Source organism: Anastrepha ludens, chromosome 3, assembly GCF_028408465.1.
Source record: "Anastrepha ludens isolate Willacy chromosome 3, idAnaLude1.1, whole genome shotgun sequence".
Lineage (NCBI taxonomy): Eukaryota > Metazoa > Arthropoda > Insecta > Diptera > Tephritidae > Anastrepha > Anastrepha ludens.
In genome coordinates, this window is record NC_071499.1 from 87,428,890 (window position 1) to 87,454,704 (window position 25,815).

A 25,815-nucleotide genomic window follows, 5' to 3' on the forward strand; every position below is an offset into this window, starting at 1 on the left:
AACAACAAATTCCTTCCCGACGCGGAAGACCTCTTGGCTCCACCAAACTCATGGCGGGGTCAAAAACCACCCCTTCGGTGGCGAAAGTGCTCACTAAGAGCAAAACCGTCAAAGAGACACCACCGCATTCTCTTCTGGCTTCTACTTCCTCCAAAGCCGACTCGGCTGCGGAGAATCAATCAATCACCAAAGCTGTTTTGCCAGACACTGGGGAAACAACTCGGACAGAAGTCTCCAAAAAACCTGTCCCTCCTCATCTCCGTCGACATAGAGATCGAAGACGCGCCACTTTCCTTATGGAAAAACTCGGCAAAACCCCTGAGGAGGAGCTGTCCGACCAACAAAAGGCAACTCTCGATTGGGCCCGGGAATTCCTTCGGAAGTATGAGGCGTCCAAAGAAAAACCGAGTGCAGCTAAGCGGCAGCGGTCTTCAGAGGATCCTCCTAGTTCCAACGACCCCAAGAAGCATAAAACTTCTTCTGAGGTCAAATTACGCAAGTTCTGCGAGGTTGCCAGAGATAGTCTGGTCATGGCGGTGGTGGATAAGAGCCACCCTGACGGTCTCATCTCTCCATCAAACTGGAAGATTGTGGAGAGAAAACTTCAGTTGGGCTACCTGGACGTTCTGAAGCAGAACCCAGGACCCCCTCCTTTCTGCTCTGACGCGGGATGGTTCCAGGCAAGGGTCAAGTTGATCGCGTGCTCGGATCAACGCTCTGTCAGCCTGTACGGCAAGGCCCTCGACCGACTCGGCGAGGTATGGCCCGGGGCGAGTCTCCAGCTCGTCAATAAGAGCGAAATACCAAAGAAACCACGCGGCAGAGCAAGAATACCTCTAGAGCCATCCGATCCGGAAACCATTCTGGAGCTTCTGAAAATCGGAAACCCGAACCTACCCACCGAAAACTGGAGGATAGTTAAGGTGGAAGAGCCTTCAGGAAACTCCAGACATATCACGCTGCTCCTGGACCAGGAAAGCGTTAAAGCACTGGACGACCGCAAGGGGATTGTGGCGTTCGGCTTCATCACTACCACCATCTGGACCTATCAGCCGAAAAAATCTCCTCGCACCCAGCGAAGAGAGTACGGCGGCCCCCGAGATGGATGTCGATAAGTCTCTCTCACAAGCTTCGACGATTGAGTCCGACTCGGAACCGAACAGCGAACTTGTGGGACACTTACTTAATATTCAACTCGAGGACGAGGATAGACTTTTAGATAGCGGTGATGACGCGAACGCCACAGTCACTGAATGTTCGTCTAAAAGTGCTGCAGATCAATCTGCACCACTCTAAGGCTGCCTCAGCAGCCCTCATTCTTCGTCTCTCTGACCTCAGAGAATACATCATTCTCATTCAGGAACCTTGGATATCAAACGACAAGATATGCGGCGTGAAAGATAGGCACTACACCTTGTTTCAAGGTGAGGCTAACGTTAGATCGCGCTCTTGTATTCTCGTTCGAAAACATATTAATGCTTTTCTTCTTCCCTTTAGCAATGCTGACACCACTGCCATAGAGGTTGAAGCTGTCCACGGCCCGATCTGGATTGTGTCGGCTTACATGCCTTACGACGCAGCGGAGGCGCCTCCTCCTGAAGCAGTGAGAAGGCTCGTCAATACGGCGCATCTGAACCAGAAACGTATCATTATTGGAGCAGACGCTAATGCACATAATATTATTTGGGGCAGTACAAACAACAACACATGAGGTGAGCAACTCTTTGATTATATTCCAGCGAATAAGATTGATATATGTAATAGAGGTGATGTCCCTAAGTTTCTTAACTCGTCTAGAAGAGAGGTACTCGATATTACTCTTGCTAGCGAATCATGTACACAACTGGTGCTGGACTGGAGCGTTGATAAACAGCTCTCTTTTTCCGACCACCAATATATTACATTCACTTTAAAAGCCGAAACGGCAAAACCTATGAAGTACCTTAACAAAAAACGTATGAATTGGATCAAATATAAAGAACATCTTGCCAATGGACTTCCTGATAGCAGGCAGTTTGAAATGGCAAATAAAAACGATATCGAAAACGCTGTCAACATGATAACGAAGACGTGCCAAAGCGCAGCACGACAATCTTGCCCCCTGACAAAAACAGGAGGTAAGCATAAACCTTTTTGGTGGACTCCAGAAATCTCAGAACTTCGCAATCGAACTCGGAAACTCTTTAACCAATCTAAAATAACAGACGAATGGGAAGAGTATCGACAATGTCTCAAAGACTTTAAGAAAGCTGTCAGAAGTGCAAAACGCACATCCTGGCGATCATACACTCAAGAATTAGAGAACACTTCAGAAGTAAGCAGACTACGCAAGATTCTTGCATCAAACCCAGTCTGTCCCAGTTTTATCATGACTCAAGATGGAACTTGGATTACTTCAACTGACCACACTCTTAGAATACTTCTAGAATCTCACTTTCCAGGCAGTGTTGCCAACTTACCTGCACTTCCCAACACTCTTCAGAGTAATTATGGGAATAGATCAGATCTAATCAGCTCTAATAGCATCTCTACAGCAATACTAAGTTTTAAAAAATTTAAATCACCAGGAGAAGGACTGGAAATTCTACTGCCTTGGTTAACAAGGATCTTTAACAAGTGCTTAAATCTCTCTTATCTTCCGACAATTTGGAAGAAATCGAAGGTAGCATTCATTCCGAAAACGGAGAAGCCTTCACACTGCAAACCAAACGATTTTAGGCCCATTAGCCTAACCTCTTTTTGCTTAAAGGCTTTTGAAAAAGTCTTAGATGAGCAAATCAAAACCCAACTTGATACTAAGTTGATCTCTGATGCACAACATGCCTACACTAAAGGGAAATCGACTGAAACGGCACTTCATTCACTGGTGCAAACAGTGGAAACTTCCCTTCACAATAATGAGTACTCTCTTGTCGCATTTATGGACATAGAAGGTGCTTTTAATAATATTGAACCCAACGCTATTTTGTCTGAAATTGCCAAATTGGGTATTAATTACTCCATCCGAAAGATGATCCAACAAATGCTCCAAAATAGAATAATCACTTCAGAGCTTGGGTTAAGCCGCATGAGAATGTACGCCGTCAAAGGCACTCCTCAAGGTGGAGTACTTTCATCCCTTCTCTGGAATCTCGCTGTAAACAGTTTGCTTCGAAATCTCGAAAAAGCAGGCTGCAAGGTTGTAGCCTATGCAGATGATATTGCTCTCTGCGTGTCAGGCAAAAACCTGAATACCCTCACTGAGCTCATGCAACGCTCAATCAATATTCTGTCAAAATGGTGCACCGAAGGCGGACTAAATGCGAATCTAGCAAAGACAGATCTTGTTCTCTTCACTAGGAAACAACATTCTCCTACACTGCAAACAATAACTTTAAAAGGGGAATCATTACTTCTATCTGATTCAGCTAAATATCTAGGAGTTATTCTAGATAGGAAGTTGAGTTGGAAATTGAACATCGAAAACGGATGTAAAAAAGCTTTCATAGCTCTTTATACTTTTAAGAAAGCTATAGGCAAAACCTGGGGTTTTTCACTTCGGATCATTTATTGGATATATACCTCGATCATCAAACCGATACTCTTCTACGGTGTGGTTTTATGACGGACAGCACTCGAAAAACGGTGTAGAGTAGCCACAATTGATCGAGTCCAAAGAACAGCCTGCCTCCTGATAACAGGATGCTTAAATACAACACCTACTAAGGCTCTAAATACGTTGCTTCACTTGTTCCCTATCGATCTGGCTGGCAAAGCGATTGCAGCGAAAGCAGCGACACGCATGAATGCTATATCGAAATGGAATAAGTATCTTGGCCATTCGGCCATACTGAACAGGAACACTGTTATCTCTTCCGACATAGACTATCATGTAAAACTTCCATCACCACCCTTGCTATTCTCCCGTTCACTCCCAACTAGGGAAGAATGGAAGACAAATCTTACCGAAATCGATGGCCCTCTGATTATATATACAGATGGTCAGTACTCTCGAACCTGAAAATCGAATCTCTCATCAAATTCTCGAAACGAATTAATATCTTTGACCAAAATCTCCAATAAAAATCTCGGTTAGGTGGGGAAATCATATAACATAATGAGCGCTAGGGCAACACAACGGACCCAACTTGCGGTGTATGTGGCACTCCGATGCGGGGTCACCCTTAAACCAACCAACCAACCAAATAAATATAATAAAAAAAATTACAAATTAACAAATAAAAAAATAAAAAAAATATTAAACAAACTAATTAAACAATTATAGAAATATAAAAAAAAATTGATATAAAAAGAAAAAATAAGCCAAATTTAACAAAAGTAAAAAAAAAAAAAAATAAAGAAAAAATATATTTATATTACAATAATAAAAAAAGGTATATATAGCAAAATAATTAATGCAGGTATTCAAAAAACGTAACAATCGAAAGAAATTAAAAAATAAATAGAGAGAATTAAGAAAAAAATAAAAAAAATCAACTAAACAATTATCAGAAATATATAAATAAAATTTATATAAAAGCAAACATTAAGCTAAAATTAACAAAATTAAAAAAAAAATGCAAATACAAAAAATAAAATTAACAAAAATAAAAAAATTAACATAAAAACATAAAATAAATATAATCTAAAGCGAGTAAAGTAATAAAAATGTATAAAAAATTACAAAAAAAAAAAAAAGAAATTAAAAAATAAGGAAAAAATAAAATAATATTAATTAAACATTTAAAAAAATTGAGAATTGAGTGAGAGAAAATAAACCAACTTTTGTTTACAAGTTACTTTTTTGTAAATATTCTGTGAATGTCTAAGTGAATATTATGATTTTTAATAGTAAATAATTGTGAATAGCATTATATAAATAGCTCCAACACACTTTTTTCTCGAATGTGATGCTATAGCGTGATTAAGGATTAGATAGGTATATCGACCGAAAACGATCGGAAGAAAGGCACTTACGCTCAGCCCAAACCAGCCCTATCTTAAGTTGATTAAGAGAACCGGGTTTGGATAAGATACTGCGATGGGTAGAGGACACAAAGGACGGTGAGTTTGATGTGTAATCCTAATTTTCATTCATTCATTTAAACTAAAATTAATAAAAATGAAGTGCCGGGTACTAAATTGCGAGAGCAGGTTAATATAAAAACCGTGGCAAGGATGTAGTAAGAGTTCTGAGATAAGCCATTTAATTTAAGCTCGAGCAGATGGCCGACAATGTTTTAAGTGTGAAACATTTATTTAATTAATTTATTACAATTTTGTAAACAAATCAGAATGCCACTGCCACTATTGCAAGCAAATAGAACGACTAAAAGTGTTTGTGTTTGGCAGTTTTCACTTCTTGTTTATTTTCTATACCGACGCACAGTGCGGCCGATTCCCAAAAAGCTGGCCAAAAGTCGAAAAAAAAATTTTTCTAGATAGAGTTTTTTTGTCTTTGGGTTGGCCACAGTAATGCCTTGAGTAGTGAAAACCGTTCATAGCAACGTCCTGGACCCTAAGTATCCTCTGTATTTTCAGTCGCAACGTGGCCTTCGTTTGAGCATCGTATTACTGTTGATGAATAGTGAAAGTTGTACACATTTGAAAGATTTTGTAATGGAGTAAATTGAACAAAACCAAATGGAATCATCTTCGGAAGGTTAGTAAAATACGAGAAATCTTTAGTACATATCAATACCTCGACACAAAATTTTTAGCTGCAGCAATACGTAGATACATTTTCTGGAATTTTTTTTATAAAATTTGAGTTTTCAAACTGTATAGTAATACAACGCCGTCATATGCTGCTTTGAAACCTATTAAAGGTTACTCAAAAATGTTCTTGAATATTCGATATTTCACGTGAGGGGGTGGCCAATAGGGGTGGAAGGGGGTGGATTTTCAAAATTTTAAGATCAAATTCGTAATCAGCGACCCCGACAAGCCCCAAGTAAGTAATTTTGAATCAATTACTTAAATTTTTGAGTTTTGGCCAGCTTTTCGGGAATCGGCCGCACTGTGCGACGTCGTGGGCCTCGGAGAGGCGCAATGATATATGCACTCATTCGTGGTTATAAACCGGGTGAAGATAGTGACCTCAATCACCATGATTGCAAAATATTTCAACTTAGTATAATAAATTATACAACCTTTTCTGAAAACTTCCTTGTTTCGCTTACATTAGTCGCGTTATGAGTACATACGTTTAAATCTGTTTCAAGAAAATACTCATTATACAAAGCAGCACCAAAGATACCTTTCTCGATAAGTATAATTTCAAGTTCTCTCTTAATTTTAGTCAATGATTGGATTTTACAAAATTCCTACTTTTGAAAAGTTTTAATGCTGAAATCAGAAATTTTGATATTGAAGGGCGACCCTTACTATTTAACATAAATCAAGGGTCCAAATGAATCGGCTGCTCCTAATGTGCTTAACTTTCTAGTTGCCTTCGTATGTTCGAGCAATTTGGCCTGCACTGCGTAAACGCAATCAAACGATGGCTGCTGATATTTTAAAGCTTGCGGGGGTTTTTCAAAACTTATGAAATGTTTTAAACATATTTAATTTTAATAAAGAGCAAAGAAGATTGATAATTCAATTTCTGGTCATAATGAAGTTTGTGGTACGTTATCGAGTAGCTGTACATTTATTCACAAAATACAGACATACTTTGCCCTATTTTATTTCCAAAACGTAATGTGTTGAAATATTTGATCCCAGGTATGTATTCTCTACAAGGACTTCACATAAGGTTTCACCTCATTCGAAAAGCCCATGCAGGCCTTCTTACCAAACGCTAGAAAAAAATACTTATACGCAGTGTCATACCGCAACTATTGTAGATTAGCTATGAATGCTCATAGTTACACTAGCACAAGATTTCAAGTCCTATTTAAAAAAATACACTTTTTACTAGTATTGATCAAAGTCCTATAACTCGCCGTGGCAGTAGCGAAAGTTTAGTAAGTTAAGACTCCATCTTTTTCTTACTTGTTCGTATGTTCCTCAACTGGGTTAAGTAATTGTGCTATAATGTGCTTGATGTTCAAAGAACGTGCTTAAATGAATAAGCTTTGTGCTGAAGTGGTCCTTCTCGGAAATATGACACTGAATTTGAAACAAATGCGCAAAACGTACATACATCTCTACATGGAAATACTGTGTGTGTGCGAGCGCACAATCATTAAAAGACAGGTGCCTGAAGAAATTTTAAATAGCTGCAGATTACACACATACGTATATATGTTTGTTCTTGAGTCTATACTAAGCCCGACATAGTTAAATATAAACCTACATGTGTGGCTTTGTAAATAAATAAATAACGTCGCATATAATGCGACTGGGTGGAAGTCATCGCTCATTTATACGCTTCCGTCTTTGCTACTTTTCTACTTTACGCTAAGTTTTCCGTCACACTCAACAATGCTTTTAATATACTCGTGCATACCCTGCAGTAAATCGGACTGCCTCCAGGCTAACGTTAAACGAGCCAATTTTGCAACGGCCCTACTCGTCTGTAAATGGTTTCAGTGTTCCACTTTTATGGCGATTGGCTCATTTTGTGCTAGCTTTCAATTGTTTATTACACATTATTGTGCAGATTAAAATAATATTCCAAGAGTACTGAAAAGTTAGGTAAGGTTAATATAAAATGTGAATGAAAATCGGAAAAAGTGGTCTAAAGCAAAAAATATTTAAACAAACCTCTGAAATGAAGTTTGCTCAATCATATTAACTTTTCTCAACTCAAACGCTTCTATTTCCTTGCTTTTATACTGATCTGTGTAGCTTAGTGAATACATTTATATTTTCCTATGCAGCTGTACCCAGCATAGCCAGGCCGAAACTGGCTAATTAAAAAAAAAAAATAAAATACAAAATTGTAAAATAAGTTTCTAACATATTTCCCACGTTTGCTAAAAGAGTGTTATAATAGAAAAAAGAACGTTTTAAGTTAAGTATACAAAAATGACCGCCAGCTCTTCTTTAACGAAACTTATAAAATTATAGCGCCACCTGTAAATAGTGGCTGTTTTCGATTCACCAACATCTAACGAGTACCGGCTAAAACAAAACATGCCCTTCGAATGTAACGTTGCATATGATTTGGCAGCACTGCTTTCATTTTGACAAACTGTTATTGCTATTGCTTTTCAAAGAGTTCCGCCTGAAAGTATGTGACGGTGCCCAATTATAAAGTAAGTGTCGTGCTCCTCACTACATGTTAGTCACTCTGTTATGTAGTTCCATTGCTTTTCAATGCATCACACCTAAATAAGAAAATATCCCCACTTATGCTCATAGCTTATGAGGTAAACAGCTATAAAGAGAATGGCTTGATCATCGCTAAATTGGTTTTGCTTCCACACATCAATTTTCTACTTGGCTAGCAGCGGAATTCTTTAGCAAGCAGAGAAATGCTGTGTCGAAAATGGCAAATATCTCATTAGAAAAACTTTTGTATATTATATTATATTTTTATTTCTATTTAAGGTGTATAAGATCGTCTGAGATTTGCAAAAGTGAACTGTCATCTGTTAATTCAATGAACAGTGTAACCCTTAAGGCATGCAGTAAATTATCTCTATATACTTTTTTAAGGGATTACTACTGAAATGATAGTTCTTTACCGAACATATATCCGGGTGGTACCGGAAACGTAGAATCAATCAAGTATTGTGGGAGCATTGTAACCTAAGATTGTTGCTTCTATGGCGTCGCTCTTAGCAACTGTTTTTCAATGGAAAATGATGAGATCCTGATATGTATCTGGTTCAATTTATGATCCGTTCTGTTCATTTTGCTTTTCATCGTTAGTTTGGCAGCACAGCCCTTTGTAATTGATATCACTGATATATATATATATAATTGGCGTGTACACCCTTTTTGGGTGTTTGGCCGAGCTCCTCCTCCTATTTGTGGCGTGCGTCTTGATGTTGTTCCGCAAATGGAGGGGCCTACAGTTTCAAGCCGACTCCGAACTGCAGATATTTTTATCAGGAGCTTTTGCATGGCAGAAATACACTAGGAGGTTTGCCATTGCCTGCCGAGGGGCGACCGCTATTAGAAAAATGTTTTTCTTAATTTTGGTGTTTCACCGAGATTCGAAGCTACGTTCTCTCTATGATTTCCGAATGGTAGGCACGCACCAACCCATTCGGCTACGGCGGCCGCTCACTGATATCACTGATAAGTGGATATAAACCTAACAATGAAGTAATGTGCATTATATCGGAAGAGCTTTTCATTCAGAGACAAATTTCATGTCAAATAAAGTGTTTTTAGAGAGATGATTACATATAATAGGGGCATTGATACAAAAACAAAAAAACCTGAGGCACATTATCTTAATTTCGGATTGTAGATTACGAGCATGTGGTCCACTCTTCTGGATCTGACCATTTTCTTAAAACATTTCGATGTAATATTGGCATTTTCTCTCAAGCAACTTATCGATTATTTTTAACTTTGTTACCCCGTACGAGTTCCATACCCTCAATATAGTCTCTTTTATAAGTATCAACTCAGTTGAAAGCTATGAACTCAGTCTGAAAAAAACTGCCTTAGTCAGGTAGGCATAAACTTTGGTTCAGCTACAGCACTGATGCCGCTGTAAACCCTGTTATTTAGCCTAGAGCCAGTAGAAAAAATAGCCACTGGCCCTGACCCTTAACTTTATCCCATTAAAATCTGTTTGGAATTCTTGTGGGGAAGAGGTAGTAGAATAGCAAGAACATTTCTGGAGAGCTGAACAGTGTATATTTCTTTGTAATTTGTTTAGCGTTTTTTTTATATGGAACCTTTACTTTGTTTGATGGGATTACCAGTAATTTGTGAATATCGATAAGATACAGGGTTTGATTCAAACGTAATGAGCCTTCCCGCGCGGAGCGTCTGCCAAGCGATCAACCGAATCGGCTGGTGGGGGAAAATGATCGTTGGACCTTCCCCTTTCACTAGAAACCGGTCCCAGTTCGCTGGCAACAGCGGCGCAGTCAACATCGCTCCGCGCGTGAAAGCTGTTTTAAAAGTGTATTAGGATTTTGCAGTGGCGAAAATGCAGCGATCGTTGGAGCAACGTTACTCGATCAAATTTTGCGCAAAGCTAAACAAAACGAGTACCGAAACCAAGGAGGCTTACGGGGACCAATCTCTGTCCAGTGCCCAGGTAAAACGGTGGCACAAGTCGTTCAAGGAAGGCCGGGAGGATGTCGAAGTCCAAGGTCAAAACAATGCTGATCATCTTTTCCGACTCTCGAGGCATCGTCCACAAGGAGTTTGTACCTCCAGGAAGCACTGTAAACGCGGCATTTTACAAAGAAGTGCTCCTTCAGCTGAAAAACCGCGTCGCCCGGGCTCGGCCCGGCCTCGTCAACAATTAGGCTCTTCATCACGACAATGCGCCGGCGCACACCGCCTTCCTCTGCACCTCTGCATTGGCCAAGATGGGGGTTCCGGTGCTTCCCCACTCTCCCTACAGCCCAGACCTGTCCCCTCTGGACTTCTTCTTGTTCCCGCGCCTGAAAAGAAAGCTGAAGGGGAGGCGTTTCGACTCCATCGAGTGTTTCCTGCAGGGGAAGGACCGCTACCAGCGGTGTATTGACGTTCAAGGGTCCTATTTTGAAGAATATTTCAATCAAACCCTGTATCACCGGTAATATCAGGTCTCTTCTATTCACCATTTCCCCGCTCGCTATCTCTATGCTCGATTGACTTGACGAAAATTTGCATGCGAAAGCAACAACAAAGTTATCGAGTAAGATTCGCTGCTAGCGAGTATGGCTATAGCTCATTAGGCCTCTCTGCTTTACCAACACACTACTTTAAGGCTTTTCTCTTCCCGCGTTGCCGACATATTTTCATTTGTGGCAGTTGCTTCACCTATTCGTCACTTTTTAACTCTTGGCGAAAAGAAGAGACCTATATTCTTCATATCTACAATAAATGCTTCTTTTCTGCCGACTCAGAATTCAGTTCAGTAACCAATCCAAGGTTGTACGTAGCCAGTCTTTTCAAACGAGTGACTTAGTTTTAACTACAGGGTGTTTGTACAGGCACCTTATTAGGCATTTTAATTCTTAGAGAAAAGGGTTGGTATTTTTCATTGCATTCCTTCCAACCGAGTTACACAATTTGGTATAAATATAAAAATCACTAAAATTCTGGTTATTTCAAAATGTCGGCAGATTTTTATAAAAATCTTTAAATTCACAGATATTTTAAGTTTGCATTTTCTATAATCTTAGGCCATTATTCGAAAAAAAAAGATTTTGCAACAAATTATGAATGAAAAACAAGACATTGAGAGGCTACAAAAGACTATGTGTTGAACCAAAATATTTGGGTGGAAGTCATAAAATATACCCAACTTTTCGATACTTTGGAAAACGAATATCGCTAGGCATACACATTCCTCGTTTATTGTATTGCGTATGATTTTGTGTGGTATCTTCGTAAGTAGCGCTTTGGTCTGTGGCGTGCGATTTAATAATAATGTAAAAGTATATTGTTTACCAGCTAATCTAATTAATTAATTATGCTAATACACATAAGTGACGCAAGCGTACATACAAACCCACACAGATTTGGCTATCAAAAAATTCAATAATTTTTTAGTAGCGGTATTCGGATTTTTTAAGTGCCGCAAATTATATGAACGTAAATTTATATAATATGTGTACATTTTTTTTTAATTTTTTAATCGAGCAATTTTCAAGTGATCCCATATAAAATATAAGCTTTTAAATTGTATGTTATAAAATTTTTTTACAACTTGTAGATTGCATAGTTTTTTCAATCAAAGGCAGCAGAGAAAACAAAAATGAAGAAAGTGCAAAACACATCCGTACACGCGTATATATTTAAGTCTTTCAAATAACACACAATTTGAGCGTGTTTTTCTGATTTCTTCCCGAATCGATGTTTATGGACACGTACATATGTACGTATGTATATCTTTCAGGTATCAGGGAAAGCCATCAATTCCCCCAATTAAAATTTTATTTACCTGCATTTCGTATACATGTGGATGTATGCACGCTTGTGTTTATGTATGAATTATTTGCTTCATTGCTTGCAAAGCATTAAAAGCTACGGCACATTAGCGACATTGTTTTACTCGTATTGTTTATATTTTTTTATATGCGTTTTTTTTTTTTGTTATATTTGTTTTTTTTTTTTTGTGCTTTCCAGTGATTAGTGATGCGAGCAGCCAAAAAATTTTGGCAGCACATTTCGGCTTTTAACTGAAAGCAATATTTCATCTAAGTACACACATTTAACAAACTACTGGGCATTAAGTAATTCTAAAAAATATCAACAAATATTCAACAGTAAATTAATTTTTTATTGCCAATTTTTTAAATTTTGTTAAATGAGGAATAATATTAAAAGGCTTTCCTGTGCCTTAAAATTGAGAATATTTTCTAATAAAATTTTTTTTAGAGATACGGGTTATTTATTATGTAATTGCCGATATTTTATTGGGCACAGAGGCTCCATATTTTATTTATTTAAGTTTGATAGCTCGACTGACTCAGCACTAATGACTGCTAAATGCCAATGGCAATCCAGATTTCTACCAGCCCCCATAGTTGTGTGTGATGATGTGATGCCAAGCAGAGTGCCAAACACGCATCCATATATAGTGCGGTTAATTACTTTAGGGACAGTTTTTGGCCATTAGTGTTGACGGTTTTAAAATTGAGATTCTGGAAAAAAACTCCTCGCACTAATTTTTGTAGAATATTATTGTGAATAAGGCATTACCGAAGGAGAGGTTTGTAGTAGAATAGTTTTTTAACTGAAGATTTCCTGATATCAACATTCATTAGAAATAAGGTCCTTACAGAAGAATCCATTTAACCCTTTACCACATATTGGTATTGCAGTTTTAATTCAATTTTATTTCCAAATTAATTATGATAAAATAATTCAAACTATTTTAGTCCATCAAATATATGTATATTTGGAAATAATAAAACGCAAGCAAATTTTCTATGATTTTATGACATTTCGAAATTAGCTCACTTTTGTTCAAATGAGTGAAAAAACAGAATTGAAGTGCGAGTTATTAGTTTCCAAAAAATGATAACAGATTAAAACGTAAGTACTTTTTGTCAATAAAAAAATATTTCCATTGAGTCGATGTACTCATCTATCTCGATGGTTAATAATTCTTCCGCTTTTGAACTGTTTTCTATCCTTTACAACAGTTTTAATATGTAACATTAGTCCGTAAAAAAAACAAAATATAAAACTTTTAAAACATTATTTTTCTCAACATTATTTGATTAGAATGTCTGACTGATAACAGTAAAGCTTTTTCCACCGTGAAAAAATTTTCTATTCAATGCTGATTAATTCACGCAGTAAGGGGTAAATGATGACCACAATTTCTACTTTTTAGGGATTCGTGGTTATTATAATTCACCAAAAAAACAAAAAGTGATCATGATTATTAACCATTAAGAGAAGAAATGAAAGAAACCATAATACAATTTTTTTTCCAAAAATTCTTAATATTTTTGATTATAGTAGCCCTAATCACTTTCAACTTTTTAACCGGCATTTAGGACTATTCAAGTTTTTGGAATTTATAAAATTTTCCTAGTTATATAGTTTTATAGTTTTAGTATAACAAAGTGCAAGTCTCCAGTGGTTACAAAATCTAAAAAAATTAGGACATGTAATTTGCATATTATAAAAAATAGTGGTGTGCTTATGATTTTCCACGTGGTGTATATGAGGAGAAATCAAAGGATTCAATTTAAATAGTGGCTAGGAATTTTATATGCTTATATTTTAATTTTACTGAAAATAGGACATTAATTGCAACTGTGGCTCCTCCTACTATTTTTGGCGTGCGTCGTAATGTTGTTCCATAAATGGAGGGACCTATTGTTTCAAGCCGCCTCTGAACGGCAGATATTTTTATGAGGAGCTTTTTCGTGGCAGAAATACACTCGGAGGTTTGCCATAGGCTGCTAAGGTGCAGCCGCTAATAGACATTTTTTTCTCTTCATTTTTGTGTTTCACCGAGATTGTGTGAGATTCATTTCTAATTCCCGACAAGGTGTGGGGTTATGTCAAATTTCTGCTTCCGTCGCTGATTTTATGTGTCATCTTTAGGAGAAACTTAAATACTCGAACCCTTTTCATCATCTGAAATGCAGACAATTTTGAATTTACATTACCTAAGTTGAAGCAATTTATATACCATTGTCATCGAATTTAAACAATGTACGCCGTTTTAATAAAGGTTTGATTTTAAGTTTTAAGGTTTTAAATTTAATTATTAATTACGAAAAGCCCTCCAGTGCTACCCATGCTCGCTTCAGAAATTAATCCAAACCATGTATTTCATCTTTGCCTCAGTTGTGTCTCTAAATTACGTTGTAGTATTCACATAAACACTGACACTTGAGGTATATAAACACACAAGTGCGTGCAATAATTTTGTTGATTTTTTTGTGTGTATCGACGTCGATTTCCTAATCGTGTCGCGCCAACTGGGCAAACATTCCGGTGCATAGCTGCTCACTCGAACAGAGTGGAACCACATGAAATCTTGCAAGGCGTGGATGCCAACAGACTGGGATATTGCGATTGTAGCTGCGGATGTCACCGAGAACGAAGAAACATCAAGCAGGTGAGGAGTCGCGCAATTGGACATCATCGAACAGACCCTACAACAAATTTGACTGAAAGACTTTCTCATGTTCCCGTACAAAATGCAAACTGTGTATCAGTTAATGCATGCTTAAAGGACGTTCACATATGCAGTAACTAGCAATAAATCCTCAAAACTATTCCACCCGTTCACATATATCAGATTACCTCCAAAATTGACAATCAACTGCTCGCACTGCTTTGAAAGGTTTATTTTGGAGTTTTTGTTTGGTTTAATTATTATTAACGATGTGAAGAAAAGACAAAGAGAAGGAATAGCACATTTAGTTGCGCAATTGGCTACTAATAATAAAGAGTCGGAGGAAATCCGTAAACGACGTTTAGTGAGGTTTCAAAAAATATAGCAGTAATACGCATTCGAAATTACATATTACATTTTATATTAAGTAATAAGAGAACAAAGCGGTTATGGACACAAGCTTTTTTCTGTTATATTAATGCATAGTTAATAATATTTTTTTTTAGAATTGTGTCTACAAGCCTGTTTTCTTTGCCGGCATCCATTTTATTTAGTTTTTACTTTGACGTTTCTCTTTACATTCGTAAAAATAATTATCACAGAAAACACAGGGATGTATGTGAAAAAGTATGGTAATAATGCAGGAATTTTTTATAACCTCAGATTTCGGGAGAGAAATTTTGTACGGGTAATCTCGCTTTTTAATTACGGATTTAGCACGAAAAAGTATATAGATAATCTACTTATATGTGAGCGTATTATTACCGTCAGTCGCATGTGAATTACTGTCGAGCCATCTTCAATCTCAACAACGAAGAGAACGATTTCGTGTCGAAAATCATCATGAGCGACAAGGCGCATTTCCACTTAAGAGGTTACGCCAATAAGCAAAAGCTTCATTTGTGGGCTACTGATAGTCTGCGTGCAATGTACGTGGGGATATTACATCCACTCAAAGCCACTGTGCTGTGCGGCGTTTTCGCAGAACTGATTGGCCCGTATTCCTTTTTTCTTCGTCATCCCAAAACAGTCACTGTTACGAGTGAGTGCTGCAGGACCGTGAAAACTGATTTCTTAATACCGGAAATGGATGAGCGGTGCTTGGGGAACCTGTGCTTTGTGTAATCTCTGGTTTTGGCGATTTGACTTGGCCAGCAGGGTCGCCCGATTACTTCTTTGGGGCTAGTTGATGCCGTAGATTTATGAAAACAAGCCTCAAACAGTCCCAGTTTTTAAGGAGAATAAACAACAAGGATGCGAATATATGTCACCGGAAATCTTGCGGAAGGAAAGCATTGGCGGTAGCGGACATTATTTTCTCGACTTAACGGAAAAATGTCCAAATAAAGATTTTCATCACCGAAACTATTTTTTTTATTTAGTAAAAAATTTCAAGATTAGTAAAAAAGATATCAAGATTTCTCTATACAGCTAAATTAAACCTTTATATATTTTTTCACTGCACATATTTTTTTGTTACTCAGATTTATTATTGTTATTCAGAAATATGCTTCACTTCATCTCAAGACTTAAAGAATTGGTGGTGTTTAATCTATTAATTTCTAAGGAATTTTTTTTTTATTATTTACATTGTAATTAGTTAGTAAATTATAAACTAACGAACAAACAATTTGGATTTAATTTTGTGCAATACAACTAAATTTAATAATGCTCTGCCCAAGGCTTGCAGAGAAGTGGGCTACTGCGTGAGTTGGTGCAGTTTTTTTTCGTTTCAGCCTTTCTTTCCATTTACCGGGATCAATTAGGGTAGAGGCCTCACTATTAACTTGGTGGCGTAGTCTTTCCATATGAGACTTAGCGTTTATGTTGATCGAAGTGGCAACTGTTTCGATACCAAGATCGTGTTCGATATCGGTGTTACGGACGTACCAAGGTGCATTAACAGCCCATCGTAGCACCTTATGTTGGAATCTTTGTATAGATTTTATATTGGTTGAGCTTGAGCAGCCCCATAGCTGGTCCAAATTGGTTTAAGCACCTGCTTATATACAAGAATTTTATTGTATAGGGATAAGGCTGATTGGTTGCCCATAAGCCAGTACATATATCCAAATCTGATTTCTAACTGTTCTTTTTCTTTTTAACGTTAGCATTCCATCTATCTAGTGTCATACCTAAGTATTTGGCGTTGTTGTGATAAGGGATTTGCACGCCGTTTATGTATCGTGGCAGATACTGGATTTTCTGCTTCTAAATGAACCGATTCTGTTTCATTTAGTTTTATGCGCCATTTAATGGTCCACTCTGACATTTTATTTAAATAAATTTGAAGATTTTTCATTGAGTCAATATGGGTTTCTCCTATCGACAAGATGGCTGTGTCGTCAGCAAAATTTGATGTGGAGCAATTTGTGTCATTAGGTAAATCACATGTGAAAAGAATATAGAGAATGGGCCCCAGCACGCTGCCCTGTGGGACGCCAGTTTTAATTTCCTTAAGTACGGAATATGTGTCTTCGTATTTTATTCGGAAGCAACGATCTGATAGGTACGATTTTAGAATATTAAAATATTGTGTTGGTAGAAGCGCATTTATTTTGTTGAGGAGCCCACCGTGGCAAACTTTGTCAAACATTACAACATTGTCAAACAGAGCACACATATTTTTCCCCAAAGGCGTTCTCAATAATGCGAGTAATTCTGTGCACCTGATCAATGGTACTCGTAGAATGTTTTGTGCGAAAACCAAATTGATGTACTGGTATTATATTTCTTTGCTTAATAATTATATTATGTTGAGACGTTTGGCTAAAAGCTTTTTGCGTTGGCTTCCCTGGTTTATTGAACATAATTATTTCAGTAGTTTTCCAATATATAGAGATGGGGTGCAGCTTGAATGTGGCGTTCATAATTTCCGTAATCTTGGATATTGTGCATTGAGTAAGTTGTTTTAGAATTTCAGCAGTAATAAGGTCATACCCAGGTGCCTTTTTTGATTTACTTATTTCACCAAGGAATAAACAATTTCAGCTTGTTCTCGTCCCGTATCTAACAATTTTAGTTCACTTCTCAAAGCGAAATAAAGCCACTGGTGGTGAAATCTACGCTTCCCGTGAAATCTCACTTGTGCATAGACTCTCGATTAAAAACCTAGGGCAGGCATAGACCATTAAACTCCAACGTCTTGGGTCTGGACCCCCATAACAATGCCTGCTTACTAATTACCTAGTGGGGGCTCAATCCATTTAGTCCCGGACGTAATATACGAGTCGAGTACGTACGCTAGCGTTTCGAGAGCATAGCAATATTTTGCACTGACTTTTCATTGATTAGCTACACGAATTTGAATATAAATCGAAAAGTTATGAGACTCCCATTATAAAGAGTTGAGCACCAACTTAGCATAGTCTCAGCTATTAATGAAAATCAATAAGAAAAAATTTGATTGGTGGCTTTTCAAACAGAACAAAAAAAATTTTTTGAAGAATGTTATGAAATTTGTATGCAAAAAAATTTATTTTAAAAATTATATTTTAACCTAAAAAACTAAAAAGAATTGTAAAAATGTTAAAAAAGGCTCAAGATATTTGCCTTTAAAAAACTGCGTATAAAAATTTTCAACATTAAATAAATCTCAAAATTATTAAACTTTAAGCTTGCTTAACTTTAAACTCAGACTTGCAAATAACTCGAAATTCAGAAGAATTTAAGACTGTGTTCAAAATACTTGGTTCACTTGATACGAAATCGCTCACTTGTCAACCGGATTTGGCTTCAGGCCGAGTGCTTAGGGTCGAGTACTTTCTTCTTTAAGTACTCTATTGCCTAGTAATTGATTTTCTCCTTGTTGTTCTTTATGGAAGAAAAGCGCAAACATCTACTAAGTGATTAAAAAAGTTCAAAGTGAGAATGGCCTATTCGCTAACCCAACCATTAATCTTGTTCTCCTTACTATAAGAATAAGTTTGTGCGGGAGTTGTCCCCCATCGACTTGAATTAATAGAGTGAAAAATTCGCTTGCCAAATGGTTAATCAGAAGAGATCCTTCCTTGCGATATTTGGCTTTTTTCTCGATTCACTACTACAATCAATTTACGTCTTTACATGCGAGGAGCTGAGGGTCTCCCTATTTCAAGCTAAAAAAAAGTGGCTCGACAATGCAAATCACTAATTCCGGCTTAATTATGTCGGTAAGCATAGCGAAGTTTTTTTTATTTGTGGCCCAAGTCATAACGGAGCACTTGCGAAGGAAACGAGTGAACATTCAGCCGGTATAGGCGCCCATAACCAATTATAGCACTTCATTGTTCGGTCATTGAAACCACCGTCAGATGGGTGGGTTATAGGTGAGCTAGGTTCTTAGTACCCTCAGTTCAAGATGATCCACTTACCTAGTTATTTAATCCCTCCTTTATATGACTGCAGTTTTCATCAGTCAGTTTTTATTCGAGCCAGATTTCGTGGTTCAAAGGCCAGAATACGCACGTTAAATGGGGAAACCCTTTTGGTATCAATAAGAGGTGGGAAAACACTTTGTACGCATCTACGCCACAACAACAATATACTCAGTTCGATCAAAAATTTCGTCAATTTTTGTGTATAGATATTCCGAAACGAATGCTCGAAATTATTTTATGTGCAGAAATAACACAATACCGCGGCAAAAAAAACTCACAAATTTTTAAGCCACTTCACACACCCATTCTGTTCTATTATATTATAAGAATTTTTGTATATCAGAATTTAATTCTCTATAAAACTACTTGTCCATAATTTTATAGAGGTTGTTATTAAAAATTTTGAAATGTTTGCTGAAAATTTGTTAAATTTCTTTACATTTTGTACAAATTTTAAACTTTGAGTTATAAGAAATTTTTTTTTTTTTAAATAAGTAGTCAAAACTTTGCTCTGAATCCTAGTACTTTGGTGTTTTAATGCAGTGTATGTATAAGTAATCTCAAACTCGTATCTAATTTAGTTTATAAAGATATAACTTTTAAATCCAACTAACGAATAAAGTAAATTGCTTGTCATTCACAGAATTCTACTTCAGCTGATTTGAAAATTAAATATGAGCCTACATTCAGGCGTACAGACATGCAATACAAATTTTTCAATTAAGTTGCATTGGCAATAAAATGCAACCATAGCAACAAAGAAATTAATTTAGTCAATGTAACTGAACTAGAATATTTCCCGTTATATGAGCTCATCCCTTGAAACACAACGAGCATTTGCAGCGCAGCAAAATGTTGATAAAAGAATACCGTATACCCTTACCGCTCACGGTCGAGGAGTATCGCATCGCTCAGCTGTATATGATAGCGGTAAGTGGCGCCTTATGGCCACCAACAGTGGCGTTGCAATCAAAGCAAAGTAAATACAAATCATTTCATCAAATTGCTTTTTTCTTCTCCCTCTCTTTGTGCAGAAAAAGAGTCGCGAAGAAAGTCATGGCGAGGGCAGTGGTGTGGAAATTATCATTAATGAACCCTACAAAGACGGGCCCGGAGGGAATGGCCAATATACGAAGAAAATCTATCATGTTGGCAGCCATTTGCCCGGTTGGATAAAAAGTGAGTTAAATGGCAATTAAGCGAACTAAGTATCTACTCAATTAAATTTAATGAGCGTTGCTAATGAATACTTACTGCTGTTGTTGTTCTCATTCTTAATTATTAAATTATTGTTGTCACTCAGGTTTATTACCAAAGAGCGCTTTGACGGTGGAGGAGGAAGCGTGGAACGCTTATCCATACACACGCACGCGCTACACCTGCCCCTTTGTGGAGAAATTCTCACTCGATATTGAAACTTATTACTTCCCAGACAACGGTTATCAGGACAATGTATTCAAGTTGAGCGGCAGCGATCTGAGAAATCGCATTGTGGGTGAGTCACCGTAAATCTTTATATATTTGCAACCTTCACTACCATTCCACATTCCCTTTTTGCTTTTATCCTTTACATGTAGATGTCATTGATATCGTCAAAGATCAACTCTATGGCGGTGATTATGTGAGGGAAGAGGATCCGAAACTATTTGTATCTGAGAAAACTGGTCGCGGACCGTTGGTTGATGAATGGCTGGAAGAGTATTGGCGCGAGGTGAAAGGCAAGAAGCAACCGACGACACGAAATATGTCGCTTATGTGCGCATACAAAATCTGTCGTGTCGAATTCCGTTACTGGGGTATGCAAACCAAGCTCGAGAAGTTCATACACGATGTAGCATTGCGGAAAACTATGTTGCGTGCACATCGACAGGCATGGGCGTGGCAAGATGAGTGGTATGGTCTGACAATTGAAGATATACGTGAGATTGAGCGTCAAACGCAGCTTGCGTTGGCGAAGAAGATGGGCGGTGGCGAAGAAAGCGAGAGTGATGCGGAAGATGGTATGTTGCACAGATATATACCAAAATACGATTTTAAAAACTATTTGGGCATTGCTCACATTTGCTTTTAGCAGACAGCGTGGCAGACTTGCACGGTAGACCCATTACTAGCAGTACAGGCAGTGAACGTCGGAAGTCTGGTGGTGCGCCGCCGCCGATTGTAACCCAAGAGCCACCAAGCACTGAAGGCACTTCAGATGAGGATGAAGAGGAGGAAGCGGCACAGGAAGTGAGTGCACGTTCCCGTTCGCAGAGCATTCAACTGACTAAGTCGAAATTCGGCTCGAAAGGTGCACTGCACTCACCAGTTGGATCGGCGCATAGCTTCGATTTGCAGGTTTGTTGAAATTTATTGACAAAGTAATCATTTCTCTTTTTGGTTTCTTCGTTTTGGTGTTGGAAACTTTAGAATAAGATTTATATAAATGTGAATGTTCATATATGTTTTTATGTGGCTGAATCTTCGTTGTATGCTTTAATTGTCAAAAAGATCCTTGGAATATCTTGAAAGTCATTAATAACGACGACAGTCGAAGGCATTAAGTTTTCGGAAAGGCAATGTGATGAAATCGCAAATGCAGAAAATTATAGACAGACGTACCTAATATCAGAAATGTGTACGATTGCGAGATGTAGTTTGAAAATTTGTCTAAGTTTTTTGTTAAGATTTTTCTTAAAAAAATCTCTTTAATTTTTGAGAAATTCCCAATTTGTTCAAGCTGTAGCAGATATATTAGGGCCTACTTAGGATTGTTGGCATCGATGGTATCATAGTCAAAGTGCGGAAAAGGTCTGTTAAATTGAAAAAATTTAGTACTAAAGGAAGACTGCACAACTGGAACTTTTTGCATCCGAAGGCTTGCATTCATGGCAGACAACTCATCAAAGGCTAAGAGATCCTTGAAAGTATCAGCCCTAATCGTCAGATCGACAACATTTTTCTTAAAAAACTTTTCATCTAAGCTCAACCAAGAATGAGAATTCAAATAAGATGTCTCATCATCCCTCCATATATAGTCAGCATTCTGTCTTAGTATAGAGATTCAACCGCTGAAGAAGCGAATGCGATCGATTATGCCAAGTGAGGTAACTTGAGTGTAATCTTAAGCCGCCCCAACCCACGCCATTCCTTTTAAAGTGGTATCGAAAACATTTTACTTACTTGGGGTCCCAAACTCACGCCAGAACTTATCACGCTTGTTAGTATATTACTGTATATTGTTTATGCCAGATAATCGCAGCTGTCATTTCATGCGGTTAAAGTTAGAGGACGAAAGTCATTGAGTCGAGTTTATCATATAACTCAAACCAGCAGGACTCTCTTGGGCATTTTTTATATATGTAAATGACACATTGAAAATTTTCATCTTTTTTAACTGCGGCAACTCTATTTGTAAGACCTCTACAATGCCGTTATGAAAGGCGAATTAGAGCGTAGAAAGCATTTTTCTGTATAGAGCAATGCAAGCACACAGGAGGTGCACACGGTTTCCTCTTCTTCACTATCCTGACAACTTCGATAAAAGTTATTATGTGATACCCCCAGTCGATTTTGTGCAGCCGTGTTTTCATTCTGTCCAAGTTTCCTAGTAATAAGGGTTACTTATGCTTTACCATATTGATCACGTCAATCTTTTCCAACTTTTGGAAGGTTGCTGAGTTCATTCCAGTTAAGAAATTCTAATGGAGAATATAGACCTATCGTAATATTACCTTTTCTGACAAAAGCGCTCGAACGAGCAATGCATTCTCAAATAAAGTCTTTCGCTACGGCGCTTATTAAGGTTTCAGATGATATAAGACTTAATACTAACAACAAAACTTGTAACCTCTCTAACATTTCTGGACTATTCCAAAGTTTTCGGCACTGTTGAGCACGGATTACTTGGCTAAAAACTGAAAAAATTAATGCACTTTTCGGTGTCAGCATTGAGATTAATAAAACCATACCTGAATGATTGTACGCAAGCAGTATGCGTCAGTCACATCTTCTCCAGTTATTTGCCTCTACCTCATTGCGTTCTTTCCATTCCGTTTTTGAATGCTAGTTGTCCTTTTGTGTCTGTCAATAAATATATTAATACCTCAATACCGACTTAGAAAACGTTAATAGGTAGGCCTCCGATATTGAAATAAATATTTTGCGCGAGCTTTTCCTCCTAATTGTGGCGCGCGTCTTAATGTTGTTCCACTAATGAAGGAACCTACAGTTTTAAGCCGACTCCGAACGACGAATGGTTTTTTATGAGCAGCTTTTTCAAAGCAGAAATACAATTGGATATTTGCCATTGCCTGCCGAAGGGCGTCAGCTATTAGAAAAAACTTTTTCTGTCGATTGCTGTTTCATGTACGGAGATTCTAACCATAATGGGTTGCTCTTAAATCCATTTAAATCGCAGCACAGTGTTATTTATAAAAATAAATTTAGTTATAAAATTTGTGGATACTGCAAGAAACCTAGGAAATATTTTCAACAAAACTCTGACTTGGAATAACTACATCTACAGTGTAATAGACAAAGTCTATAGTATGCTTTATGGACCACTAAGCACTTTACTACTGTGAGCAAAAAGTAAGGTGAATTTGGTTGTAAAATGAAAAATCTTTGGGAATAGCCAGAAGTCACACGGAGCCAAATCAGGCGAATACGGTGGTTGCGGAACGATATGCGTGGAATTTTTGGCGAAATGGTCACGAAGAACGAGTGCAGTGTGAGACGGTGCATTATCGTGATGCAAAAACCAAGAGTTGTTGGCCCATAGATGGATGGCTTCACGTAAACGACGCATAACGCTCAAATAATATTCCTTATTAACAGTTTGGCCAGGTGGAAGGAATTCATAGTGCACCACACTACGAAAATCGAAAAAAACCCAAGTCCCATCTCCCGTAATGATGCATTTGAGCTTGTCCTGATAGTCTGAAAGCATTGTTTCACACACATCAACGCGACGACTTTTTTCCAAGAAATTGAGAGTTTTCGGTACCAAACGAGATTTGACTTTTCGTAGGCTCAAATGGTCTTTCAAAATGGTTTTCACAGATCCTTCTGATATTCCGATCATATCAGTAAGGTCTTTAACAGTCAATCGACGACGTCATCATCTGTTGACGTCGATAGTCGTCCGGAGCGCTCCAAGTCATCAACACGTTCTCGACCCTCTTTGAAGTCTTTGTACTACTTATAAACATTTTTCTGCGACATGGCCGAATCACCAAATGCCTTCTGCAACATTTTAAACGTTTCCGCAGCCGCAAACAAAATTTGATGGCACTTCTCTGCTCAATCAAATCAGACATTGTAAAAATCGAAAATGCACTCTTGGTCGTTTGGTAAACACAAGCGTAAATATATTACTGATAATGACATTCACATGAAAGTTGGCCCAGATGTTATTAACAGTGCTGTCAACTCATGAAAACAATAACTAGAGCGAAATTTTAATCCCGCGAAGTTTGACAAATAAATTCACCTTACTTTTTGCCCACAGTAGTATGTCAGTGAAAATTCGACTGCTTTGAGCAAACACGTTTTTAATACAAACGTTATTTTACGTTACTTTGTGAACTGGATGCCAATTGTGATAGGCTGTGCCGTAGTAAGCCCAATGTCCAATATTGCGAGATAGGTTTATTGTATAAAATACCACGGGTGCATATCCGTTTTTTCTAAGCTAATACAAAACATATTTTTCATACGATTTGATGACTTGCTAAAGTGAAAATGTTAAACACTTCTTCACAAAGTCAGTAAGTTCAAACACTGAAAATGATTAAGCGTTCGTAAATATATATTATAAAAATCGTCACTCAAGTAAAATATGTAAACCTATTAAACACTAAAATCTGATAAATTTTATTTTTTGTTTGTTTTTTTTTTTTCAAAATATGTAGAATTAGGATGTTAGAACGCGCAGTGTAGAAGTGGAGCGTTAGAAGACAAGATGTATTGTTGAATATAAATGGCAAATGTGTAGATTTTGCATTATTTTTATTTAGTATATTACACTTTGTTTAATTACATGGGTCAGAAAATTGAGAAAATCCTATCGCAGTATTATATATATTAATTATTCAGTATGGAAACCCATACTGGAAAATCTGCATGTGCCTTATCGGTCGCCGAGAGTGCCAAAAAATATAAAGAAAGAGAGGAAGCGATTAATGACAATAAAAGGGAAAAATTATCAAACACCAAGGGATGTAAAAAATATAAAATAATTTAAAGATTTGTAACCATTCAAAAATAAAGCGAGCATTTATTTTTCGGTCGCACGTTTGATACAACCCAAAAAAGTAATCCAAGTCTTGTTATTGACAAAGGCAACAAAAGCAGAAAATTTAACAATAATGTAATCAAGACTTACAATTTTATTCAATATAATTACAAACAACCAATTAAATTTGCATACATTAGAAACATGTTTGGTATTTGTGTGAGTGATTCGGAAGACTTTGCCGCAAAAACTATTATATATAAAGTGCTGGTGCTTTAAGGCAATATTCGAACGCTTTATCGATTGCCCAAGTTGTCTATACAATTCAATGAATTCGAGAATGACTTGGCACCGCAAAAAAGGGACAAAGTTAAGGGTGTTTTGGAAACCTGCGTACTAAGCAGAACACTGGCTCGAGGGTTTATATGATCAACACAAAATCAAATGTATTCAGTATAAAATTTTTGACGACTCAAGTCCCGCCTGTTAAAATTACGCCAACTGTTAGGGAGCTCAATAGAAATAAATTGGTTGAAAATTAAAGGAAAAAACATGCACATCCATCATACGTTCACGCGTTGAGCGTTATAAAGTTCACTGCCTTC

The 25,815-nt window shown here is 37.4% G+C and overlaps 1 protein-coding gene across 2 annotated transcripts in view; it reads left to right on the forward strand.

Moving 5' to 3' along the window:
• LOC128858393 (protein retinal degeneration B) overlaps positions 1-25,815 on the forward strand; it is a 76,228-nt gene that overhangs the window by 30,358 nt on the left and 20,055 nt on the right. For both annotated transcript variants that reach the window (XM_054094638.1, XM_054094639.1), the window contains exons 2-6: positions 19,637-19,923; positions 20,028-20,172; positions 20,297-20,488; positions 20,571-20,993; positions 21,065-21,330. In XM_054094638.1, the coding sequence (XP_053950613.1) occupies positions 19,846-19,923; positions 20,028-20,172; positions 20,297-20,488; positions 20,571-20,993; positions 21,065-21,330 (1,104 nt within the window). In that variant the 5' untranslated portion in view covers positions 19,637-19,845. The remainder of the gene's footprint in view (positions 1-19,636; positions 19,924-20,027; positions 20,173-20,296; positions 20,489-20,570; positions 20,994-21,064; positions 21,331-25,815) is intronic.